The sequence below is a fragment of the Mesoplodon mirus genome, assembly GCF_964341445.2.
Source record: "Mesoplodon mirus genome assembly, chromosome: 8".
NCBI classification, from domain to species: Eukaryota; Metazoa; Chordata; class Mammalia; order Artiodactyla; family Ziphiidae; genus Mesoplodon; species Mesoplodon mirus.
In genome coordinates, this window is record NC_138984.1 from 61,235,174 (window position 1) to 61,260,327 (window position 25,154).

The window sequence follows — 25,154 nt, forward strand, 5'->3', positions numbered from 1 at the left end:
CCTCCCTTTGAGCGCAGGCAGGACCAGCTACTTGCCTCTAAACAACAGAATTCAGCAAAGGTGACAGGACGTATGTGTGTATGCTACATAAGATTGTATCATCTTGCCTTTCAAGAAGACTCTCCTTTTCAGGATGTGCGGATATAAGCAGCCATGTTAGGACAGTCCACATGGCAAAGGAATGAGGGTGGCCTCTCAGAAATAGCAAGCAAGAAACTGAAACTCTTATTCCAACAGCTCACAAGAAAGTGAATACTACCAACAACCATGTGAGTTTGGAAGCAGATCCTTCCCCAGCTGAGCCTCAATTGAGACCACAGCCCTGACCGAATCATGAGGTTTTCCAGTTTGGTTGTTGGGAACGGGCACTATTTCTGGCCTTTTGCGAGCAATGGGCATTATTCCTTGTAGTTTTTTCGTATGGTTCTTAGTTTGACCTTGAGAGTTTCCTAACATGCATGTGACAATTTGCACTCAGATGAATGATCAACTGGGACCCTCTACAGATCTCCAGGATTCTCTCTTTGAGCAGCTCTATTTCAGCATTGTTTTTATCTAACCAGACTCTTACCTCTATCTCCTCAATGCCAGGGGTCCTACCAGTCTCTCCCTAGATTCCTCCTCCTTGCATCAGAGACTAGAAACTCTTCCAAGGGAAACAAGCTTGGGTAATCATAGAGCCCACCTCATTTCACTGCCCTCTCTCAGGGGTCACTGTCCTTTGTTGATTGATGTCCAGTGTCTTGAATGGTTTCATATATATTTTGTCCATTTTTTGTTTGTTTCCAATGGAAAAGTAAATCTTGTTACTGTTATTTCATATTGGTTGAAAGCAAAAGTCTTCCAATAAGTGCATTTAACCACAGAACTAAAACCAAAACCAATGTGGGAACTAAGGTGGCAAAACAGAACATAAAAGGTATTTGCTCTGACCATGTATTCACAGAAATAGTACAACTGTAGAAGAAAAATAAAAGAAATTTGAGAGATAGATTCACCTCTTGCCTTAACCATAATAGCTGTTAGTGTTCAGATACTTTTGAAAGCTTATAAATCAAACAAAAGAAGTATATGCATATTTAAAAAGTATATTGGTAAAAAAAATGTTAAAATCAGATGGTAGAGAAAGAGCAATGGACAAAAAAGTGGGGACACAACTTTATCATTATTCATTATAAAGAACTAATAGATACTATCTCAAGAATTAGAGAACTCAGGGTGTCATAAAATGTTATAACTATGAAAGTAGACAATAAGGAAAAAATGTAAACCTTCCTAAACATCAAAAGAACTACACACACACACACACACACACACACACACACACACAATTTTGTAGGGGAAAAAACGTCTTTTTTAAAAAAATACCTCAGAGGAAGTACAGTTGACCCTTGAACAATGCAGGAGTTAATCTGTGTATAACTTATAGTCAGACCTCCATATCCTAGGTTCTTCCACATCCTCAGATTCAACCAAACAAGGACCATGTAGTGCTGTAGAATTTACTATTGAAAAATATCCTCATATAAGTTGACTTGCACAGTTCAAACCCATGTTGTTCAAGGGTCAATTGTAGAGAATCTAAAAAACAAAACAAACAGACAAAAATCAGATTTCCAAAAGAGAAATAGAGAATGTTGCTCCTCCCAAAAATCCACCACTATCACCACCACCACCACCACCACCCCACCCCAAAATAAGGTACTAAACTTGCATGGTTTCACAGGGGAATTCTACCAAAATTTTAAAGATTAGATAAGTCCATTTCTTTTTAAACTAGTATTAATAGGGGGTGGAGAAACTTCCAAATTATTTTATTTTTATGAAGTGGGTGTAACAAAAACGGGTGAAGCTCACTTAAAATAGGTGCCAAAATCTGAAATAAAATACTAGCAAACTAAATCCAGCAAGAAATGAAAACAGAGTAAAACATCATGAACATGTGATCCTCTTTCCAAAAATAGACATGGTTCAGTATTAGTAAATCAATAAGATCCATCATTTTAATACTTTAAAAAGAAAAAAAAATCACATAATCATGAGTAGGCACTTAACCAAATTTAAAACTATTCATGATTTTTTAAATTCAATAAAATTTTTGTTCTTAAAATAAGAATGCATGATTTTTTTTACTATAATAAAATATGTTCAGTTCAACTCAAAAGCCAGCATCATACTTAAGAAGAAACATTAAAGTCAGCAAGAAGACAAAAACTCACTATTGCCACTGTTATTTAGCATTGTACTGCAGGAACTAGCCAATAAAATTAGACAAGAAAAAAAAATGAAAGGTATAACAACTGGAAAGAAGTAGGTAAATTTATCAGTATTTGTGGATAAGATTAGAAAGTTCAAGACCATTAACCAAAAAGCTATTTACTACAGTTAGAGAATTTAGTAAGCTTACAGAGTACAGAATTAATGTTTATAAAATTATTAAAATATATGTAAACATATATAACAAGCATTAAAAGAAAATACTGCATAAATAGCAGCATATACATACATAGATAAAATTTCCTAGGAATAAATTTAAGAAACATGCAAAACCTCTATGAAGAAAATGTTAAAGTATTACTGAAGGCATCCCAAGAATGACTTGAATGAATGGTAAATTGTGTCACCACCTTGGAGAGGAAGAGTCAACATTACATAGACATCAATTTTCTTTGAGTTTGCTTATCTTGGTTACAATTAAAAAGGTTGTTTTTGTTTATTTTCAACTACACAAACGGATTCTAACTTTCATAGATAAAGACAATGAAAAAACAATAGCCAAGAAAACTCAGGGATGGGGAGAGGGGATGATCAGTTGGAGATGGAAACTAACCCTACCAGACATTAAAAAATATTTTAAAATCTCAAAAATATAAAGTCTAACATTAGTTCAAACATAGACACAGACCAATGGGAAAAAAGACGAAGTCCAGATATACACAGAATACATACAAGGAGTTAGCATGATGCTAAAAGTAGCCTCTCAAAACAGAGATGAACACCCCAATAAGTGGTGTTGAATCAATTTGGTAGCCATTTAGAGAAAAAATAAACTGGGATCCAGACCAGGATGTAACAGGACAAACTTCAAAGGATCCAAACGTTTCAATGTAAAAAATGTAACCAGAGAAGTACTAACTGGTTGAATGTACCCTAGGAAATGACTTCCCCATAGGTCACAGCTTGCTATCCCATGGAAATATGTGTGCCACAAATGCAAGAAATAAATGTAATTTTAAAATCTCTAATAGCCAATAAGATTTTCTAGTAGCCCTAGAAAAGATGAAAATAAATTAGATGAAATCAATTTTAATAATATATTTAATTCAAGATATCTAAAATATTATCAATATATAAATACAAAATTATGAAAAATTTTGCTTTCTTTATTTGAAGCTAAACATTTTAAATTCCATGTGTATTTTACAGTTATAATCATATCTCAATTCAGACTAGCCACATTTCACAGACTCAATAGCCACATGTGGCTACCATACCAACTGGCAGGTCCTAAGAAATGCAGACTAAATTCCACAAAGTAGGGAACACTGTTTAGCTCAGTTCACCCAGTACCTGCACAGTGCCCGGCATATATTTTTGTGAGAGAGAAAAGAGAAAGAGGAAGGAATAAAAATGGATCTTATCTGAGAAACAAAGGCATTGGTATAGTAAGGGTGAAAAAAAGCATTTAGAAGTCTTGGGTTCAAGTCTTGACTCTGAAATTTCCTAATAGGTAACTTGGGCAAATCATAACTTCTCTGAACTTGATCTGTAAAAGAAGATTTTTCATGCTTACCTATTGTTTAGGAGTTGCTATGAGGATCAAACGAGATCATGAAGACATATGTAAATTGTGAGGCACTTTATAAATGTTATATTGTTACTGAGTTAAAAAGCTCTGTCTCTATGATCACTGTTTCCAGAGGACACTAGCTTCTTGCTTTTGATCACTGTCGCCCATCTATCTCCTACCATGGACATGCAGGTTAAAATTATGCAGCATGTTGGTCCATGTTCTATCCCTGGAAGACCATTATTTTGATTTGTTCATCTGTGTTCAGTGCCTCACTCCACATTTCAGCTGTCTGCAAATAGAAGCCTCTCTCCTTTAACTTGACAAAAAGAGGCTCTCCTGAGGTATCCCAGACACTTGTATCCTGTTGGGGTACCTTTGGTTTGCAGCATCTACCCTACAGAATAACCCTAGCCATCCTCTGATATAGGACAGGAACTGGTTACAACAGAAGCCAGAAAAGGAAAGGGACCTGAAATCCTAAGATGCTCCTCAGAGAGATATGGAGAGAGAATGGGGTTGGATGACTCCATTGAAGGTGGAAGAGTCAACAAGGAGTAGGAAGTTGGATCCAAGCTTGCCTCATTTTCCATAATGACTCACATCATATCAGAAGGATAGTATTCCATTCACATCTCTCCCTGTTCCCTAACTGGTGACTTCTGGCTGCCTGGTAAAAAGAAGGAAGAGTCAGAGGAACACATTATCTCCCTACAGTTTCCCTCATTAATAGTCATCAAAGCTGGCATTTTGACTAAGTGAATTAGAAAAACAGGGATACTTAAATACACTCAGTCTTTCAGATTACCCTCAACCAGCCAGAGTGCCTGAACTGAAACTCTCCTGGATTAAGGTCACTTTGACAGCAAAAGTACCTGTGTAACTTCTGGGTGAAACAATCCTTTCATTTTCAGGTAATACAGAATATTGCTTTGTTGACAGTGGAATAGAATGAACATAAGCCAGAAAACCCGGGTTCTTCTGCCTGCCACTTAAATGTAGCCTAAATTTGCACAAATAACTTAATCTCTATCAGTACATTTCTATATATGTTTATTGAACATAATTATGCTTTGCTTACACAGTTGTTTGGGGAATATTCACTGCCACTTTACTTTAGCTTTCCTATTACACAGAATGGTTATGAGAGGCTAGTATGTTATTATTATAGTGATCTCTGGCATGGCTTATAAATAAACCACTGATGAGGAAATTTAGAAGATACTGAGGTAGTATTACTGTGAAAGAACTGTATTATAAAATGCATGTGATTTTATTATAGAGTTGCATGCATGCTACTAGCACATTCGATGCCAAACCTCCAAATATTTTCATGTTTAATCTTGATTTTCTAATGTGGTTTAGGTATCTTTTTCTACACCAGGTGCATGATGCAATGAAGATGAACGTTCCTAAAGGTACCTAATAGTAGAAAGCCATCCCATTACTCCATGACTATATGAGCACAGAGGGGGTTAGGACACCTGGCCAACCTCAAAGGTGAATTAGTCCCGATACAAAAAGAGATCAGAGAAAGGCCTAAGACCACTAGACAAGAATCACCTACAGAATTCAGGGAGCATAGTTAGGCAACAGCCACTTAGTTTTCCACACCTATTGCTTGGAAAGGGGCTAAATTTTAATGCATAAGGGTCCCAGTACTGTTTCCACAACTCGCACATAGGTCTCTTCCTGGATTAAACTCATAAGAAGGATTTAGTGTTTAAGTTTCCTGTGAAGGGGGTCTTTGTTCCCACTAAGTCCTAAGAATAATTTTAAAGAGAGAAGAAAAGAATGATATGCAATTTTGTAGTTCTTTGTTGTAAAGTGGGGTCCCTATGTTTCTTCAGAAAAATAATTTCTTTTAACTGTTCTCACTCACAGGAACGGAAGCATTCCCAGTGTCTGACTAGAAGAACATAAAGTTAGGAATATTGCTCAGTGGATTTATTCCTGTGAAGATGAAAACATACAATGGAACAAAGAGAAAAAAAGATAATCTTAAGGCCACAGATAACTGACCATATCTAAGTCAGAATTCCTTAAGGGAAGCCAAAAATGCACTGGAAGCTCACTGTTTGTTTCTTTTTTTTATACTTTTTTTTTTCCCCTTCAGTCAGAAGATATGCAGTTTGACTGATGGTATTTTTTCCACACTGGTGACATTTTAAATGGAAACCAAGATTTTTGGGGGTGGTTGTAATAGCTTGATGAAATCTTTAATGTGTGCCAAAATGTTTCATTAATGTAAGTCAGCCAAATAATCCTCTTGCCTTGTAAAAATATTTTTTAAAAAAATGCTTTCTGAACTGTTAAAAAATTAGAGTACTTAGAGTTTAGCTACAAATATATGGGTTATATTGACTAACGTTGTACCCGTATTTCCTCAAAGCAAACAGTAGAGAGGATATAATTTTGATAATGTTAGATATGAAGTTCTCAACTTTTTAAAATCAAATAATTACTACTTTTAAATTCAGATGGCTATTAATAATCTGGGATTCAAACAAGTTGCTATGTTTCTCGCTCGAAACAACTGCTTGCCCTTGTGAAAAGCTAGGTGGTTGCTACCTTTAGGTTTGTGGTACTTAGGTCTTGGTGGCCAATGACCAGTATGGATTCTCTTTTACTCTGCATATAGTTTTTTTCTAGTTGAAATGAAGAGTCAGTTCATGTTTGGTTGGTGATAACAATAAAGACATGTGGTATTTAAAAGTAGGAAAACTGCCTTTCAGTCAACAGAAAATTACATACTTAACATTAAAGCAGAAAAGTATAGTGATGCACTGGAGGTGAAAAATGGGGGGACCTTAACTAAATTACAAGGAAATTTCCATAACAGATTCACTAGTAATGTTGTTTTAATAATGATTTCCTGTCATGAACTATATTTATCATATACTGCCTCTCTGACATGACATTGTATTTAATGTTTTTGAGAGCCATGTTTTAATCAGATTAAACTCAAGGAAACCGATAGGTATCTGTCTGGTCTTAGCTTTAGCTTCTGTTTCTTATTTAGCCACAAGACTATTATTGGTGGAATCTTTATAAACACATTTGCAGGGATTGCCACAAGAGAGCAGCTTATGTTGTGAGGTCACAAAAATGTGTGCCGGTGGTTTTCATGATCTCTGCACAGAGTGCATTACAGAATTGTTTAATAAATTAAAGACAAGTGATGCAAAATGTGTTCCTTTCCCCCATGGGATTAAGCATCTAAAAATACAACTTATTTTTAGATTCAAAAAGTAGTTTCTTAGGAACTAAGTAACCAAGAAGAATGTTCAAAGAAAGGTTGGTACAATATTATTCATTATTCAAGTATATTTACATAAAACTAAAATCTCCAATAATAAGCTCAATGTTCTAAAAACTAATTTACCAAATAAGCAGTAATAACTTTGATAATTTATATAACAGCTATGACATTACTTAAGATGCAACATTCCAATATTATCAGTGAATACATCAAGTTGAATACTTGAAAGAGTTCTGGAGGGCAAAGTTTTCCTCCTTCAAATTCAGGCTCTTCAAAAAAAGTACTCCCTGGTTCAAGATTTCCCATGGCAGATAATCTAGTAACAATCCAATAGTGCCAAACTGAGCATTAGATAAGGATGAAGTCATATATCAAAGTAAGATTAGTGTTAAAAGTGGAAATTAACAAAGAACATATAAAAGAGAATTAAAAAGGTAGTACAGACTGACCTTTAACACTACAATCATCATCATATGAAAATGTTTTTAGGCTTAGATGACTGCGTAATACATGCAACATACAAAACCACTTTATGTTAGATATAATAATACATTATTTTTTCATCCACATAATTTGCATACCTTTTCTTAACATAAATAAATATGCAGTAAGTTCCTCAGTAAGTACCTGTGGCTTTGAAGCTTCCTCTGTAGAATATCTTAAAACTGCTGTACAGCAATGCATGACAGACACTGATTAGCTGGTAAGATATAATCTAGTGAACTGGTACTAAACTAAAAACTATAGAGTAGCATCCACAGCTAGTTATCAGGTATTTTTTTATGATGTATACATTACATAGGAAAAGAGAATATCCTTCAATTGTCTGTATACAAGAATGGGAAATCTTTGAGACTATTATTAATTAATGATTAACAGGATTACTGCTGAAGTTTTTCTTGTAGGTATTAATAACACCATAACTGAGTGTAAGAAGTCTAAGAAAAATCAGTCAGTGCTATTATTGAGATGCTTTTTAATATCTCTGTCGTTATATATAGTTTCAGTCTGCATTATTTTTGCTTTTTTTTTTTTTTTTTTTGCGGTACGCAGGCCTCTCACTGTTGTGGCCTCTCCCGTTGCGGAGCACAGGCTCCAGACGCGCAGGCTCAGAGGCCATGGCTCACGGGCCCAGCCGCTCCGCGGCATGTGGGATCTTCCCGGACCGGGGCATGAACCTGTGTCCCCTGCATCGGCAGGTGGACTCTCAACCACTGCACCACAAGGGAAGCCCTATTTTTGCTTAATATTAATAAAATATTTTGTGAACAATTTACAGGTTGGGTTTCAGGTGAGCAGAATAAACACACTATTTATAAGTACAAGATATACTTTTAAACCAACTTTTAAAATTTCACTGGATCTTTCAACATTTGTTTGAAATGCTTACAAGATATTCATCTATTTGTGGCATCATATAGGTCTGTCTCCCCATCTGTCTATGTTTTTCATGAAGACTAGTATCTGGTACATGTGGTTTTTTTTTTTTTTCTCCTTCCCCACTTTAGTAGCTATTCATTGGCCCACTACTATGCCATTTCTGTAATAGTTGTGCGACAGCATTTATTGATCATTTTTTAAATAAAATACAAGCTTTCTTTTACAGGACAAGGGGACAAGTAATCAATGCCTTTAATTTAATTTTGACTAAATTTATCTCTGTATGGTTAGAAAATTAATGTCATCAAAATCTATTATTGTCACAATAAATAATTACATTGGCAGCATGATGTAATACTAAGATCTAAAACACTGAATTTTCTAAGAGTAACATATATATGGTTGTTCATCACAGCACTTCAGCCCTATCTTCCCAAAGTAACCTTCTTATATTCTATGGCCAGATTTGCTAAGAAATTCACATCTTGCATGTATGGACATCTTGAGGAATCCTTTTTTAACAGGAAATCCTGGCAACACCCCTTCCCCTCCCCACTCCACTTGGTAGCCTGACTCCAGCACAAGCTCATCTGGTTCGACTAAAATCATTGCATTATTTGGCAGTGGTTTCTTCATACGTGGCGCTTGGAGCTCATTGAAGCTCAAACAGTACAGGAAATGCAAATCATGCAAACCACCCTCATGATGGCGACGTATAGCAGCGTGATTGAGCGGCAGTACGCACGACTCGTGGGCTGACCACATGAAAGGAGCCATTTACAGACCAGATGAGCAAAAGCTGGGATAAGTTAGAGAGTATGTGTGAGTTTAAAAGCTGGCAGAATAGCATCCTTATTTAAAATAGAAGGGGTTTTTTATTATTACTTTTTATTAATAACACCTGCCCAAGTTCTTTAAATTGAAGGAAGTTTACAGAGGTAGAGTGAGTATACTGCACTAAGTAATCCAATCTTTCTTTTTTTTAAATCCCAGGTATGGTAGAAGAGTGGAGTACTTTCCAACAATTTTTCACAGGATTTTCTACAGTTGTTAACAATTATTGGAAATGTTTTCTTTCACTGAACTTTAAAAAAAAAGATAATTTCGCAATGCCCCACATTATCTGCTCGTAATTCCTAGTGTCAGTTTAATTGCCACATGTTAATAAAATTAGCTCCTCCAACAAAAAATAGGGAGCTATAATTCTCAGGAATTCTTCAACAAAAGCCTTAGGAGCAATACAGAATTTGCTATTAAGAGAATATTTGAACAAGGCTAATACAGTAATTAGAACAGAAAAATGGCTACAGGAAGTTCTTTTCTTTTTTGGAACTGATTGTTTTTTAGATGTTTCTAATTTACCACCAAGTAAAGAAAATGTGACTATTAAGAGAATAAATGCAATAACTTAAAATAATTAAAAGAAACATTCAATTTTATATGTTTGTTTAGCATTTTAAATTATTTTCCAAAGCCCTTTAAGTAGGCTATGTCATTTGCATACAGACTTAAAAGCACCAAGAATTCCATTAAAGCACTGGCTCTCTTAACCCCTTATACCTATAGCTACAAGCTTAAATAAGGGAATGAATAAGTTAGACGTTTAAATAAAGCGGGGAAAAAGACCAATGCTTCTGGTCTAGGAATCAGAAAACCTAAGTATAAATAGCCATATGATACTAAACTAATCATTCTGAAACTTAAATTTCTCATATTCAAGAATGACGCTATCACCAGCCTTCCTGACAGCTTCAGAGTTTCATTTGAAAGATGGGGTGATACAGTATGTGAGAAAATTGTACAGCCCTAAACAGACATAAAGAAGTACTCTACGAGGGACTTCCCTGGTGGCGCAGTGGTTGAGAGTCCGCCTGCCGATGCAGGGGACACGGGTTCATGCCCTGGTCCGGGAGGATCCCACATGCCACAGAGCGGCTCGGCCCGTGGGCCATGGCTGCTGAGCCTGCGCGTCTGGAGCCTGTTCCGCAACGGGAGGGGCCGCAGCAGTGAGAAGCCCGAGTACCATAAAAAATAAAAAAAAGAAGTACTCTACGAACTTTCCTGGTGGTGCAGTGGTTAAGAATCCGCCTGCCAATGCAGGGGACACAGGTTCGATCCCTGGTCCAGGAAGATCCCACATGCCGTAGAGCAACTAAGCCCGTGCGCCACAACTACTGAGCCTGCACTCTAGAGCCTGCGAGCCACAACTACTGAAGTCCGCACGCTGAGAGCCTGTGCTCTGTAACAAGAGAAGTCACCACAATGCAAAGCCCGCGCACCGCAACAAAGAGTAGCCCCCGCTGGTCGCAACTAGAGAAAGCCCACGCACAGCAACAAAGACCCAATGCAGCCTAAAATAAATAAATTTTTTAACATCTTTATTGGAGTATAATTGCTTTACATTGTTGTGTTAGTTGCTGCTGTATAACAAAGTGAATCAGCTATACATATACATATATCCCCATATCCCCTCCCTCTTGCATCTCCCTCCCACCCTCCCTATCCCACCCCTCTAGGTGGTCACAAAGCACCAAGCTGATCTCCCTGTGCTATGTGGCTGCTTCCCACTAGCAATTAATTTAAAAAAAAAAAAAAAAAGAAGAAGAAGTACTCCACTATTTATGAGGCACTCACATTGTGCCAGGTACTATGTTGGGCTCCTACATACATTATCTCATTTGGTTTAATTTCATCTTCACAATACCACTTCATTATTATTAGTCCCATTTTAAGAGACAAGAAAATTGAGGCTCACAAAAGTTAAGCAATTTCCCAGAAATGGTACAGCTAATAAATGGCAACACTGAGGGTAAATATATTAGGCCATACATGGTTCTGTATTGATATGTTTCATAATCATCCACTGGGGGTCTGCATAACTCTTGATTAGTTGTTATTTTAAAGAGAAAATCAATGCTGACACCCTACAAAGTAGAATCAAGTAATGCAGAATTTCTCTAACTTTTCCATCAGACACACAGCTAGATACTTGGTATTTCGAATTGGCTCATATTATTCCATCATGTCCACTTCTTCCTTAATTTATCCGAAACACAGGCAATGGCTACCCTGTTTGACAACCAGAAAGAGTGCTGATAACCATTCTCCCCTGAAGTCACCAGAGCCACTGCCTTGAAATTTTAAACACTGGTTGGTGTTAAGAAATTCTGACTGGGTGCAACAAGAATAGGCAGCTTTAAAGACTTTGATTGCCAACTGAACTGTCTTCCTTTCCAAGCCAAGGAAAGCCACTTGTATGTACAGCCACTAATAAGCAAGACTTAATTATTTGTTTTTGGTTTCAGAGAGTTTGTAAAAGCCCATGGGAGAAAAGAGGTTAGATTATATTTTAATATTTAAAATAAAGTAAAACAAAAACCTGTGAGCTTATATTTGTCAAAAGAGAAGACTGTAGACAAAAGAAAGATGTTGGTGGAAAAGAGCATATAGTTATATACAAGTTGCAGGTAGGCAGCATAATTTTGCCAGAGCAACCAATAAAGGAGAAAAGTCAGTCAGAGAACCTATTCAACAGGGTATTCAGATCAGTTGAGACAGGATGCTCATTCACAGCTAGAAAATCCATCAATTGCCCTAAGCCATGCCGAAACCCAGAAGAGGATGAATCAATAAAGCTGGGAGGAGTGCTGAATTATTCCTTCTACCCTCAGCTGTTAGAAGGCATCAAGGATCCTACTGAAGAAACAAAACCTTGATGTATCTATAGGAAGTTTGATGTATGAATATTATGTTGTAATCTGAAGATCGGAGATTTAAGAAACACCATTTACATCATGTCCTGTTTCATAGGGAACAGATATAAAAACCAGGCACTGACAAGCCATAGGTTCAAGGATTTCAGAGATTGTGATGGTAGCGGGTAGAAGTCTCTCCTTGTAAAATAAATTTAAAGTTGCATTCTGAGGAGGAAGCACTGAAGTGGACTGAGTCAAGAAGCAAAATATGAAAACAAGTGGATCTGAAAAAAAATGAAGTTTCCAGGTAAGACCAAACTAGTAAGTGGATCTGCGTGGGTTTTGTTTTCATTTTGTTTTGAATGAGGAGGGCAGAGTTCATTCCTCTTCAAATGCCCCAGGACAATTCTTAACAATCCCACTGTCACACTTTCCAGCTGGAAAACAAACCTGAATCTGCATCTCTTGTTTGAGCCTGTTTTTCTCCATTTGTCTTCAGTAGCAAGAGAACATTACTGATTCATTAAATCATCCCTTACCTTTGCCTCTAAATTATTTCCAATTCTTCCAGTATTTATTTTCCAGCCTGTTATTGATTTTCATCAGTAACAGGACTATCAATGAAAACAGAGGACTATTTTCATTGATAGTCCTCTAGGTGCTATCAAATTTGCCACATTAGATTCACATTACAGAATTCAATACTAAACACTCAGGACCCACCCAGAAATGTCATCACCTACCCCTTGTTTTCGACAGCTCACTTAACCTTTCCAGACCTCTGTTTCCTCAGCTATAAAATGACAGTAGTTTGATTAGAAGAGCTTTAAAGTCTTAACTATGTTAATATCTGTCATATTATCTCAATGTCAGGCGTTAATATCTAAAAACACTAATTAGTAAGGAAAAAAGTAGTATCACAGAAGACTCTATAACGGGAGGCAAATAATTAACATTTTGTCCATAGTACCCCGTGGACAACTACCTATGTGATTATAGTTAAGTCACGGAAACTTTTTTGTTGCTTTTACCAACAAACTGAAGATAATACATCACACTTTCTTATGGAGGGAAGGGACCATATAATTTCTTACTGCAATGATTCCAGAATGAATGACTATATTATGGCTTATTATATGTACATGATGGTACCAGGTAGTCCTTTATTTAACAAAAATTTACTAAAAGCCTAGACTGTAACAGGCACCATATGACATAGTGAATTTAAGGATGCTGGTGTAGTGGGTTGAACTGTGTTGTCCAAAAAGATATTCAAGTCCTAACCCCTGGTATTCAAGTTAAGATGAGGTCATACTAGATTAGTACGGGCTCTATAGCCAATGACTTCTGTCCTTATAAAAAGGGGAAGGGACACAAAGAGATATACACAGGGAAGAAGGTCATGTGACAACAGAGGCAAAGATTGGAGTGATGCACCTACAAGCCAAGAAATGCCCAAGATTGCGGGGAGCCACCAGAAGCTAGGCAGAGGCAAGAAAAGATTCTTCCCTAGAACTTTCAGAGGAGGCAAGTCTTGCCAACACTGATTTTGGACTTCTAGCCTCAACAACTGTGACAGAATAAATTCTGTTGTTACAGAAACCTTAAGAAATTAATATAGCTGGTCACATCAGTACAATGAGAGATAGCCAGGCAAATAAAAAAAGTTATTAAAAGAATTCCAAGAAATATGTTATTTTAGTGAAACCAAAGGACTGGTAACACCTAATATTTTTTTTAAATTTAAGCTTTCATGACATTGAAAAGTAGTGTTTTTGAACAGGATAAACTACAGGCTATTATCATAACCAACTCTAATTTACTAATTTGATTTTTGAAAACAAACCATTTGACTTCTGAAGTTTCCTTTCCTAGAAAGTAAGGTTTGACATACATATTAATCTACCACACAAGAGTGAAAAGAAAATTAATGACATTATGAATACTTTTGTAAATGGTAAATGTCATAATTATACATATATGTACACACAGAGATAGAAACATAGATGATTTAGGGGTAGGTAAGGTATGGATATGGACTGAGGGTTATAAACTTTATGACACTGCAAGAATTATTACATCCTGTCTCTGTCCCAACTACAGACCAAGCAAAATCAACTATTCAAAAAAAAAAATTATCTATTTAAATTGCTCAAGTAGTGAAAATAAAAAAAGTGTAAAACAGCAGCATTCCTAAAAAAAATTTTTGTGCTCTGATTAAAAAATAATTAAAATTAATACAAAACAACAATCTGTCCAATTAGTGTTTTCTTTAGTTAGCAAGAACATTTAACCTCTTCAATAAGCTTTTATGTGGACAGAATGTTTCATACTACTATAATTATCCCTTAAAAGTAAAAAAACAAAAAGAAAGGAAATACCCAGCAAGTGAAACAAAGCTAAGAGAATTACTGAGTTATATTTATACTTAAAATCTTGAACTGCTGAAGATAAAGTATAATAGATAATACTATTATTTGTACTAAGCCCAGACAGTATATTTTAGACCAGCATTCCCAACCCCAGTTGCACTTTAGAAAGACTTGCAGGATATTTAAATATAAATGTTGATGCCCAGGGCCCCTCTACAGACAGGGCTGCCCCGGCATGGCAGCGCAGGCTTTGTTCTCACAACTCCAGAGGGCACTATTTATACACTGCAATGCAACCGATAAGATGTAGGAATAAAAAGTTAAGTGAGTACAAAGCATTAAAGATACTAAGTGAGCCACTAAATCAACACCAATCATTTCTCAAATAAGAAGCACCAGACTTCAGCTCTCTGGGCAAAAAGGAAGCTTCTACTGGGCAGCCATTTAGTACATAGCATCCTGAGCATGCTCTAGGCCCTGGGAAATTGCTTTCTCTCCTCTTTATCACATAAGAGGGTCCTGTTTTACAGTAAATACAGTATTTTAAGGTTAAGAAATATTTAATGATACTGAGTAATTACTTAGGATTTATTAGGGTGATAATGGTATCACCCTACAGTGATGTTTTATTTTTAAGAGATTTTATCATTTAGAGATACACAATGAAATATGTAGGCCTATAAATGGAATGTCAGGAATTTGCTTCAATAAAATGTGGAGTGGGAGACTTCCCTGGTGCTCCGAGTGGTTAGGACTCTGTGCTTCCAATGCAGGGGACATGGGTTCGAACCCTGGTCGGGGAACTAAGATCCCACATGCTGTGCAGCTCAGCAAAAAAAAAAATAATAAATATGGAGTGGGAAAGAGCTAGGAGGAGTTCAGATAGAATCAGATTGGCCGTTTATTTATAATTGTTAAAGGGTAAATAGGTTCATTATTCCCTCTACTTTTGTATATGTTTAAATTTTTCCATAATGTGGCCACTCATTCAAATCAAAAATAGGATATGCAATGTGCCTATAGTAAGCAAATTATCTTGACCAAAATGGAGAGTATACTTAAGATGGATAGTATCATCACAAGGAAAGGACCAGGCAATCATTCCTTAACGATATGAGTAAGAATTTGTTTGTTGGAAAAATAACTGGCAGTCAAACAAAAGGTTTACAACAAGACATAGGACAGTGCTGTAATTTAAAAGTAGTGGAAAGCAGAAATGACATCAGAGTACGAAATAATAACTAATCAGAGTAACCTAAAAGAGGTCAAGAAGGTTTCTGCCCCTCAAGCTGAGGTCAAAATTAATGCCAAGAAAGAGAGAGTGGTTAAAGGACTCAAAAGCAAGAAAGGGCTGAGAGAAGTAAGGGGGAAAAATATTAAATTTGCCACTGAGAATGCCATTGATAACAATCCTAATTTACTCCAGTTAAGTGATAAATAGATGATTATAAAAGGCAGAAAACACAGAAATATAGCACAGTTGACTCTTGAACAACACGAGTTTGAACTGCATGGGCCCGCTTATAAGTGAATTATTTTTCAATAAATATGTACAAAAGTAAGTAATACTTGATGCTCGGTTAGCTGAATCCTTGGGTGTGGAATTGCAGAGATGGAGGGCCAACTGTAAAGTTATCTCAGATTTTCAAGTTGCAGGGGGTAACCCCGAGTTGTTAAGGGTCAACTGCATATTGAACTGAATTGAAAGATATTCAGGGTTTTCTTTGACAAGAAAGACATTTACTAGAGAACAATGGACAAGAGGATGGCCAAATTGACAACATTTCCAAAAACTAGACAATGATAAAAGTAAAGTTTTTAGTGATGTGGAAGGAATATGGTAAATAATTAAAATACAAAGAGGAAGAGCTAGGAGGGTAGCCTTCTATGGAATGGCTGAAAATGCTCAAAAGGGCTACAAAGGTCAAGCAATACTACCTGAAAAAAACAGGGATAAACTATTTCTAGAAAGTAAACCATGTAAACTGGCATCACTGCCAAGTCAACAGGTAAACCTCCAGGGATTATAAATCAGTATTGTTCCTCCACTGTTCTCTTCTGTCATCATAATCTGTACACTTCCAAAAAGGTCCTGGGTTTTAACAGCTTATAGGAAGTTCATGTCTAATGAAACCTTTTTTCTGCATTGCATTTGTATTCCCCCAACTTAAGTTTTCCTGCTAATAAACTAAATACCAGTAACCATTTTCTGCATATTGCCACTGTATCCTGGTAAAAGGAAAGTCTCAGTATTTCCATTTTATAGCTTCTATTTATCATTTTAAGTTCTGCCTCGTGTGCTTCAAACTCATTACAGCTACATCTTTTGGCACTTGAAAAAGAATCCAAAAGAGAAACGTAAAAACCACTAAAACAGCCACCTTCTCCACTGTACTAAACAGGTAATTATATAACAAGCATGAAGTATTTCAACTAAAGTAAATCACTGTACTCATAAAACATTTTAAAAAGTATTGAGCAGCTACTACATGCAGGGCAGTATAATGGGTAGAGCAAGGAAGAAAGAAGAAAAAGAAAATAGGATGTATAACCTTGCAAAGCATGTAAAGCAACTGCTAAATAATGTCTTATATGCTACAAATCCAGCTAGCATTGTTTTTCTGTGTATCTCTTATCCGTAAATAAATACAACTGGAATATTGCACATAGCAAAGATTATATATCTTATGAATTTTATTGATATTTCTTAGTATTATTTATTCATTCATCCAACAAATATTTACTGAACACTAAGAGAATTAGACCTTGGGAATAGTTGTGAAAAAAAACAAAGCCTCTGCCCTCAGGGAACTTAGAAATAATAATAAAATATTTCCTGCACAAATTTATGATGACCTTTGCTTATAAAACTTCAAGAAATGGGCAATATTAAATATCATAAGATACCAAAATCACCCTAACATATTTGCTTTTGAATTTCAGCTGCTCAAAAATCCATGAGTTAATTATCTGTTACTTTACAAATTTTTTTGTTTTTCCTCTCATCCACGGATCCACTCACAGAATGACCACTTCCTCACTATTATTAATCCTGTCCAAGTTTAACTGAACAGGTAACACTGCTTAGCAGTGACAAAAAGTAAAACATTATTAATAGCTTATTCAGAATTGTTTGTTACTTAATGAGTTGCTCTGTAAAATACTGAAGGTGAAGGGCAAAAAAAATGGATGAAAGATTTAGAATGGTCTGGAAGGGGGTAAGTGGGGAGCAGGATTTGAGTAGTTAAGAGTGTTTAGTTTTGCTTATTTAACTCTTTACAGGTATAAGAAATAACATAAATAGAATGTCTAAAAAAGGGAAGGAAATCAAATGAGCAGGTTAGGTCTCTCTCTCTGCAACAAGCTGGGCAAACGTATTTCTCCAATTCACCTGAAGTATATTTTATCTTCAGCCCCAATTAGCAAAGGTAGAAGTGTATTCAGAGGTTTTTGAAAGAAATAAAGAAAGCCTATTTCTACAGAAAAAAGAAAAAAAGCAAAACTAATATACATAAGGTCTCTTCAAAAATTTTACCTACTAATAAAAAGCTTTCAAGCACATTTATAACAAGTTTTAAAGATATATTCCAGCTAAATAATCTGCACTGATGTGGTGGCCAGTGACACAGCTGATCTGAAATGGCCATTTCTATTGTGAACAAGAAAAGAAACTTGGTATGTTTACTAAAATTCACATCAACTCGAAGAAAATATATTTGAACATTTATTTCCGTTTAACAAATATTTTTGGCAGTTAGGATTTTCAGCTGTTATTCTTTCATTAAAATTAAAGTGAGACATTTCTACATGTTCAGGCATTCACATAATTCTTTTCTTCGGGGTTTAAACAAAGAGATGATACTGTATATGTGAAATAACTACTTTGTGTTAGAAAATTACAGTCATTTTATCATAGGTATGAAGTGCTGCTTTTCTTTAAAAAAAAAAAAATAGCAACCAGTATTGTCAAAACCTTCAGATCCATGAGACAAATGTACACCTTTTTTTCTCTTTAATACTTTATTTAGTCTTTACTAGATAAGGGTGCAATTTAGCCACCCTCCATTTTACCTTTTTCATAAACACAGCATTTTTTTTACACACTTTCAAATCAAGTACCTAGGAAAGTACCTTACAAAATAGAAGTCATTACACAAATGTTAGTTGAAGAAAATGAATAAACTGTGAATTATTAATTCACTTTTTCTAATTGCAGAAATATATGACCACTATTTTCATTCCTTATTACTACCCACTATTATTATTTATTAAATTATTTATTAAATAATAAAATAATTATTTACTTATTGCTGTTTAACTATAACTCAAAAGTGATATCAGAACTGAAATAAGTTAAACAGAAACCAAAAATCTGTGAATGACATCCACACTATCATTTCTTCTAATCACTATGAACCACATGTACTGAAGAACAAACACAGCAGCATATTGTAGCTGTGGGCCAAACACTCTTTAAACATTATTTTTTTATTTAAGTATTAATTCCACGCCATCTCTTCTATTTACATTTTAAAAGAGATAAACTAAAGGCTAGAAATTAATAACCTAAAAATAAAAATCTCAGAGCAAATGAGTTACATAAAAGAAGAGCACAAATTCTAACTTCACGATAGCATCTTACTCTTCAGTTTACAAAATATTCTTCGAACATTATTATCTCATTTGATCCTCATAACAAACCCTGAAGATAAATGGGCAGGGTATTATTTTTTCTTTTCACCATTTTGCAGATGAAGATACAAAAGAATGGTGATCTGCCCTTAGAGTCTGAGTGGCTAAACTGGGCCTTTAATTCAGCTCCTCTGGCTTCCAGTCCAGTGCTCTCTCCTGCTCCCTCACAGCTACTATCTAACAATATGTCTAATAGGTACAAAGAGAAAATTAAAACCCATTATTAGGGATGCCCAAACATTGAAGGAATTCACATTGTATGGCTAATATTTGTAAGTCAGGATTAGTCAATATCTATGTGTCTAATCTGTGGTTTGGAGCTGTGAACAAATACCACATTAGCCAGCAAGACAAAATAAGTGAGAGAACAACTGACACTCCATGTCTATGAAAAAAGAAGTCATTCTTGGTTTGATGTGCTTACCAGCTGGAAAAAAGAAAAAAAAACTGTATGACAAATTGAAAAGTAAAACAGAAATGAAAATGAATGCTGATGAGTTCAAACTGAATATTCTAAATTGCAAATGTGGAAATACTGATTCAAATGGCACCATGTCATTAAACTCTATTAGAAGGAAGGCTTCAGGTGACTCATACAAATTTGGAGAGAAGGGATTTCCCTGTCACCGCCCCCCCATTTTAAAATGTAAAACAAAAATACCAAACAAAGCCAGGTTGCAGTATTACTTTAGAGATTTTCAACAATTTTTCTAAAACCTAAGACCTACCAAGTTTATAACTACTGATGCTCATCTAAAGCCTAAATCCTTAATAACAGAAATACTAACTTTTTTGCTGTAATATAGAACAGGTCATAACAGAATGTAAATATTCTGAATTCTCCAAGTTTTGATATAATCAATATCTTAAGGGTTTATCACCAGAACCGACAATATGCATTAGAAATCCTAGAACATAATAGTTTCTGGGGCCAGAGCAGGCTGAAGGATGCAATAGCCAAAAAGAAAACCCTGTTCATCAAAACTTTCTTTTTCAGTAATTCTAAGAGGCTGGTGCTCACCACAACTCCTCTCAGATTTAGACATCTAATTAGAAACTGCATTTTTAATACTAGTTAATACATGTAAAACATATGTATGTTGAACATATTAAAGGACAAAAGTTTTCTGGGAGCTTTTTTCCAAGGAAAAAAAAAATAAAGAAAACTCAACACTGTTCAAGTGGACCACTACCATCAGCCAGCATTTTATCTAAAATAAAACTGATTGAAAGAAGGCAAATATAAAGATCATGTTTCCAGAAGCCTGAATGTTTTTCAGGTACTTCAAATCTAAAACCGCCACTGTTTCTCCTTCTTGTGTGAATATGTATGTGTGTCTTCTTTTTTCTACTCCCAGTTCTAAATACCAAAATCAGACCAAAAAAAAAAGATTACTCACATAAACTCTACTTACATACTAAATACTCAATACTCCAATTTCAGAGCTAATAAGTCCTCGATTCTTAACCTCTGCTTCTCTTACTTCTCTTACATTTTTCAAAAAATACTGCAAATAAAATATGAATGTCATGAAATATTTTTGAACACTTAGAAAAATAAAAATACTACTACTACTAAAATGATTGCATAGTCCTCCTAATCACTCTTTATGAGCCCCTGAGTCATAATCTCTTCGTTTCCACCAATTGCAAGAGTCAAGGATTCCTAAACCTTTGTAATAATGGCACTGTGCTATTACTTGAATTCCTGGCAGCAATCTTCTTATAAAATGGTATAGAAAAGTATTTTTTCAATAAGAGCGAGTTGATGTTTTTCTGTTTTAAAAATCTCCTTTGAGAAAATTGAAGACACTAAGCAATGCTATAAAATGAAAGCTAAGAATCACTACCTCTGAATGAGAAACTCTACAATACAAATGCTACATACACACAGACACACACAATATACAAGTAACATATGCCTTTAATATAACTGGATTTCATGAAATTTTTTTCATTTTATTTAAGCTTATGATTGAGTCAAAAAAAAACCAAAAAAAAAAAAAAAACAGTGACAAAAACTAGTTCACATTCTTAGCCACTTTCATTTTCTGAAAATCACCAAAACAGTTCATATACAAACAAATATCTGTATCAACACTGGATACACAGTGAAACAAACCGTGGCCTAAAAATCCCCTATACTTCAGCTCTATTACTATAGGGAAAGACAGGTTACCAAGTGTGGGAAATTTCCCTAGAAACCTATTAGTATCTGATGGCTTTAGAAAGGCTGATTCAAGTGAACATTGTGCAAAAAGTGCTGGAAAAAAATAATAAAAGGAATAGAACTATATCCAAGAGAAGAGACTCAGTTCCTAAAGTGCACTACCTTATTTACTCTTTTATCATTTGTGTCTGGCACACAGTGTGTGTTCTTCAAACATATGCCTTACCAGTCCAGACCACTGAGGAAGAGACTGGCTTTTCTGAACTGAATACTAAGTAGAGTGGCAACCACAAATTTCACTCATTAATTTTTACTTTGGGATCTAGCATAAAATAAGAACTCTAGAGATGCACTTAATACGTGACTTTCCCCTTTTTTTGAGGGGGGAGTGCTAAGTTTGAGAAGTTAATACCAAGTAATGAATCACTTATTGATTATGTGTATGTTTGGATAATATGTACATATACACACATATACATGTATACATAATATATATTATAAATTTTATTTACACAGAGAAAAGATGCAGTGTTACATTAATTCCTTAAAGAAAAGGAAGTTTTGCTACAGTGAAGTATGTGGAGTAACTTAAAATGCTGCCAAAGTAAACCCACTGATCCAATTTAATGAGTGAATATGAATGATTTACAATTGGCATAGCTATTTTTAAAATAATTATAACTACTAAAGTAGTTTAACTGTGATCTCCTTGCTTCTGCCTAAATTAATTTGTACACCAAATTCTTTTTTCATAGACAGGATAAAGGTAACTTTCAATTCGGCTCCTAGACAAATTTTATAACTAGTGAAATGCAAACAACATAAATTTCATTCATATTGCTAATTCCTTTACCATCTACCATTCCTACTATCATTATTCGCATTCAGAATCTCACTATTTCTATATTAGATGTTAAGAATCCAATGGCCACCTCTACCCTCATCCATGGTCTCCATCCTGTACTGCTGTAATACTTGTCCTGTGCAGTTTTCCTTACCTCACTCCCATGTTTGACTGCAATACTCACTGTGTTTTACCTGCAAAACATTGTTCAAATCAAAGCAGTGTAATTTCAAATAACAGCAATGCAATTTTCCTTTTGCTCTCTTGCACTCCGTTCACAAGGTTTGGACGAGGTCGACCCCAAAGTGCCCATGTGACACTGGACTGGCCAATTATGACATTAGATGCCTTTGTCACAGTAGTAAGTTCAAAGACCATAAGATTAAAAAAAAAAAAAAGTGCTTTCACTCAATCTGGGACTTTGGCTACAACTGCCAAGAGTGGTACACTCTTTCAGATAGGGTAACTAAGCTGGTGAGATATAGACTTAGCTCTGGGAGACATCCATTTGGAGAGAGCCAAACCAGAGGAAAGCAGAGTCAAGAAAACAAGAGGCCTAATCACTGGATCCAGCTTTGCCTGGAGTCAACCACTCTAGGACTTTCAGTTATATGAGCCAATACATTTTCCCTTATGTTTAACTGATTTTGAATTGGGGTCTATCATGTGCAACTAATAAGGGTCCTGAGTAATAGAGCCATCAAAGGATACTCATAACCTAAAGCAAAAGATCCCTAAATTCTTAACCTTGAATTCAAGAATGTTCATGAACTAGACAAAATCTGCCTTATCCTCCCAACCTGATGGCCCACAACTCCTCCTAACTCAGAATATGTTCGTGCTAAACCAAGATTTTAGAGATTTCCAAACATTTCCCAATTTTCCTGCATTAATACCTTTGTTCAAAACACTTCTTTCTTCTACAGCACTCTTCCACTTCACCTCTATCTTTTAAAATCTCTAACATCTTCTCAGGAGGTCTACCTCAGAATTTCCTGAATGAGGATTAAACTCCCTCCTCTGTACTTCTTTAATGAATGCTACCCTCTTTGCAGTCCTGACTCTTCTGTGTGAGGTCTATAGTAACATATTCAGTATTTAGTGTACATGTCTTATGTTCCATGCCCTATAGAGACAGATAGCTAACACAAAGGTCAAGCACCTTCTCTTTGAAAAGGCAGATATAATCATGACATTCTGAGGCTGGAACAGAAGATCCAAACAAATAAGTCATATCAGAACAACTTAAAAGATATAAGCACTATTGGAAAGAATTATTGCTCAAAAGTCTCTTAACTCCATAAATAAAAGTAAATATTCAAGAAGATACACAAACAAGATAAGGAAATAATTTCTGTATTAAATGAAGCAGTGGTTGATAACAAAGCTAAATGAGAGACAGAACAAATTTGTCATTTGTGTTAGAATTCTTTAAATCTTGATCTTGATTTTAATTCCTTGTTTAAGACATCATAGAATTCAGTAGAAGAAACCAAAACCTTTAGTTACAGATTAAAAAAATAAGACTCTAAGGTTAAAAAACATGACTTTTCCAAGTCCAAACAATTAATTGATGGCAGAGTTGGGATTAGAACCCAGAACTGCTGATTCCCCTACTACAGTATATTGTTTCTTTCCAACATGAGTGATTTATTTATATTCTTTTAATAAACTCCTTTATGTATATGTACATTTAAATATATTTTATTGAAGAGTATCTGAAGATGAATTCTTGGACAGAGTCTAGACCAGAGGCTACAAACACAAAGGCCTAAATGGACCAGTTAAGTAACATAAATACAGAAGCAGGTCAGTAGAAAACAATGGCAACTAGTTGTATTTGTGACCAAAACAAAGAATGTCTATCTGTCTTAAAAGCAGTAAAAATTAAAAATGCTTAAATAATTGCAGCGGCCAAGCTAAATACTTCTTTGGGACAAATTCTAATCTCTCATTTATCCTATAGCTTCCACACCATATATTAAAAGGCCACTCTTCATGGGTGGCTATTGCCAACTTTAAAAAGCCTTAAATATAATCATGTGAAATTTTACAAAATTATCTCACACATATGCTAGATTCTACAAAGTTTCCTGAACTAAGAAACAATTTTTTTCCAGAAACATTTTTATACAGGGGAAATTCCAGAAAAATGTATTTTCTATTATCAAAATTTACATAATGAATGACTGATATCATAGTATGATTAATACAACCCATAAAAATAAGTGAGTAAGGGCTTCCCTGGTGGCGCAGTGGTTGAGAGTCGCCGATGCAGGGGACACGGGTTCGTGCCCCGGTCCGGGAAGATCCCACATGCCGCGGAGCGGCTAGGCCCGTGAGCCATGGCCGCTGAGCCTGCGCGTCCGGAGCCTTTGCTCTGCAACGGGAGAGGCCACAACAGTGAGAGGCCCGCGTACCGCAAAAAAAAAAAAAAAAAAAAAAAAAGTGAGTGAGTGTATAAGGAATTCTTTAGTTTAATCCCATAATTCTGAGGCCTTAAATGTCTCTAAGCAGTTTCTGTGCAGAAGAGACAATATCCCTGGACACATGATACTGGTAGTGCTGAGAGCTGAAAAAAATAAGCAAATTAGCAAAGTCAATTACAACCATATTTTGTTTGTATTTTCAAACGCACAGATATGAAAGCATTCATTCAACCATATTTACTCAACAGCTACTATCTGCTAGGAAGCAAACTAGGTACTGGAGATAAAAATGGTAAACAAGACAAATATGGCCCTTGTCATCACGGAACTTACAGAATAATGAAAAAAGAAAAAAAATCAAACAAATAAAATAATTACAAATTATATGCAATGTAATTAATATACATTAATTTAGGATGCTGAAATAGAGGGCTTGTTTTAGATAGACTGATCAGGGAAGGCCTCTCTGAGAAGGTGAAGGATGGGAAGAAGTAAGCAAAGGTGTGGGGAGGGGACATGA

General features: G+C 35.4%; 1 protein-coding gene across 10 annotated transcripts in view; it reads right to left on the reverse strand.

The window, feature by feature from the left end:
• The window catches only part of GTDC1 (glycosyltransferase like domain containing 1), a 379,830-nt gene that overhangs the window by 243,316 nt on the left and 111,360 nt on the right, over window positions 1-25,154 (reverse strand). Inside the window, exon 2 of one of the 10 annotated variants that reach the window (XM_082630948.1) lies at window positions 1,369-1,581. The exons of the other annotated variants lie outside the window; for them this stretch is intronic. Within the exon in view, the coding sequence (XP_082487074.1) occupies window positions 1,369-1,487 (119 nt within the window). The 5' untranslated portion in view covers window positions 1,488-1,581. The remainder of the gene's footprint in view (window positions 1-1,368; window positions 1,582-25,154) is intronic. 10 annotated transcript variants of the gene reach the window in all.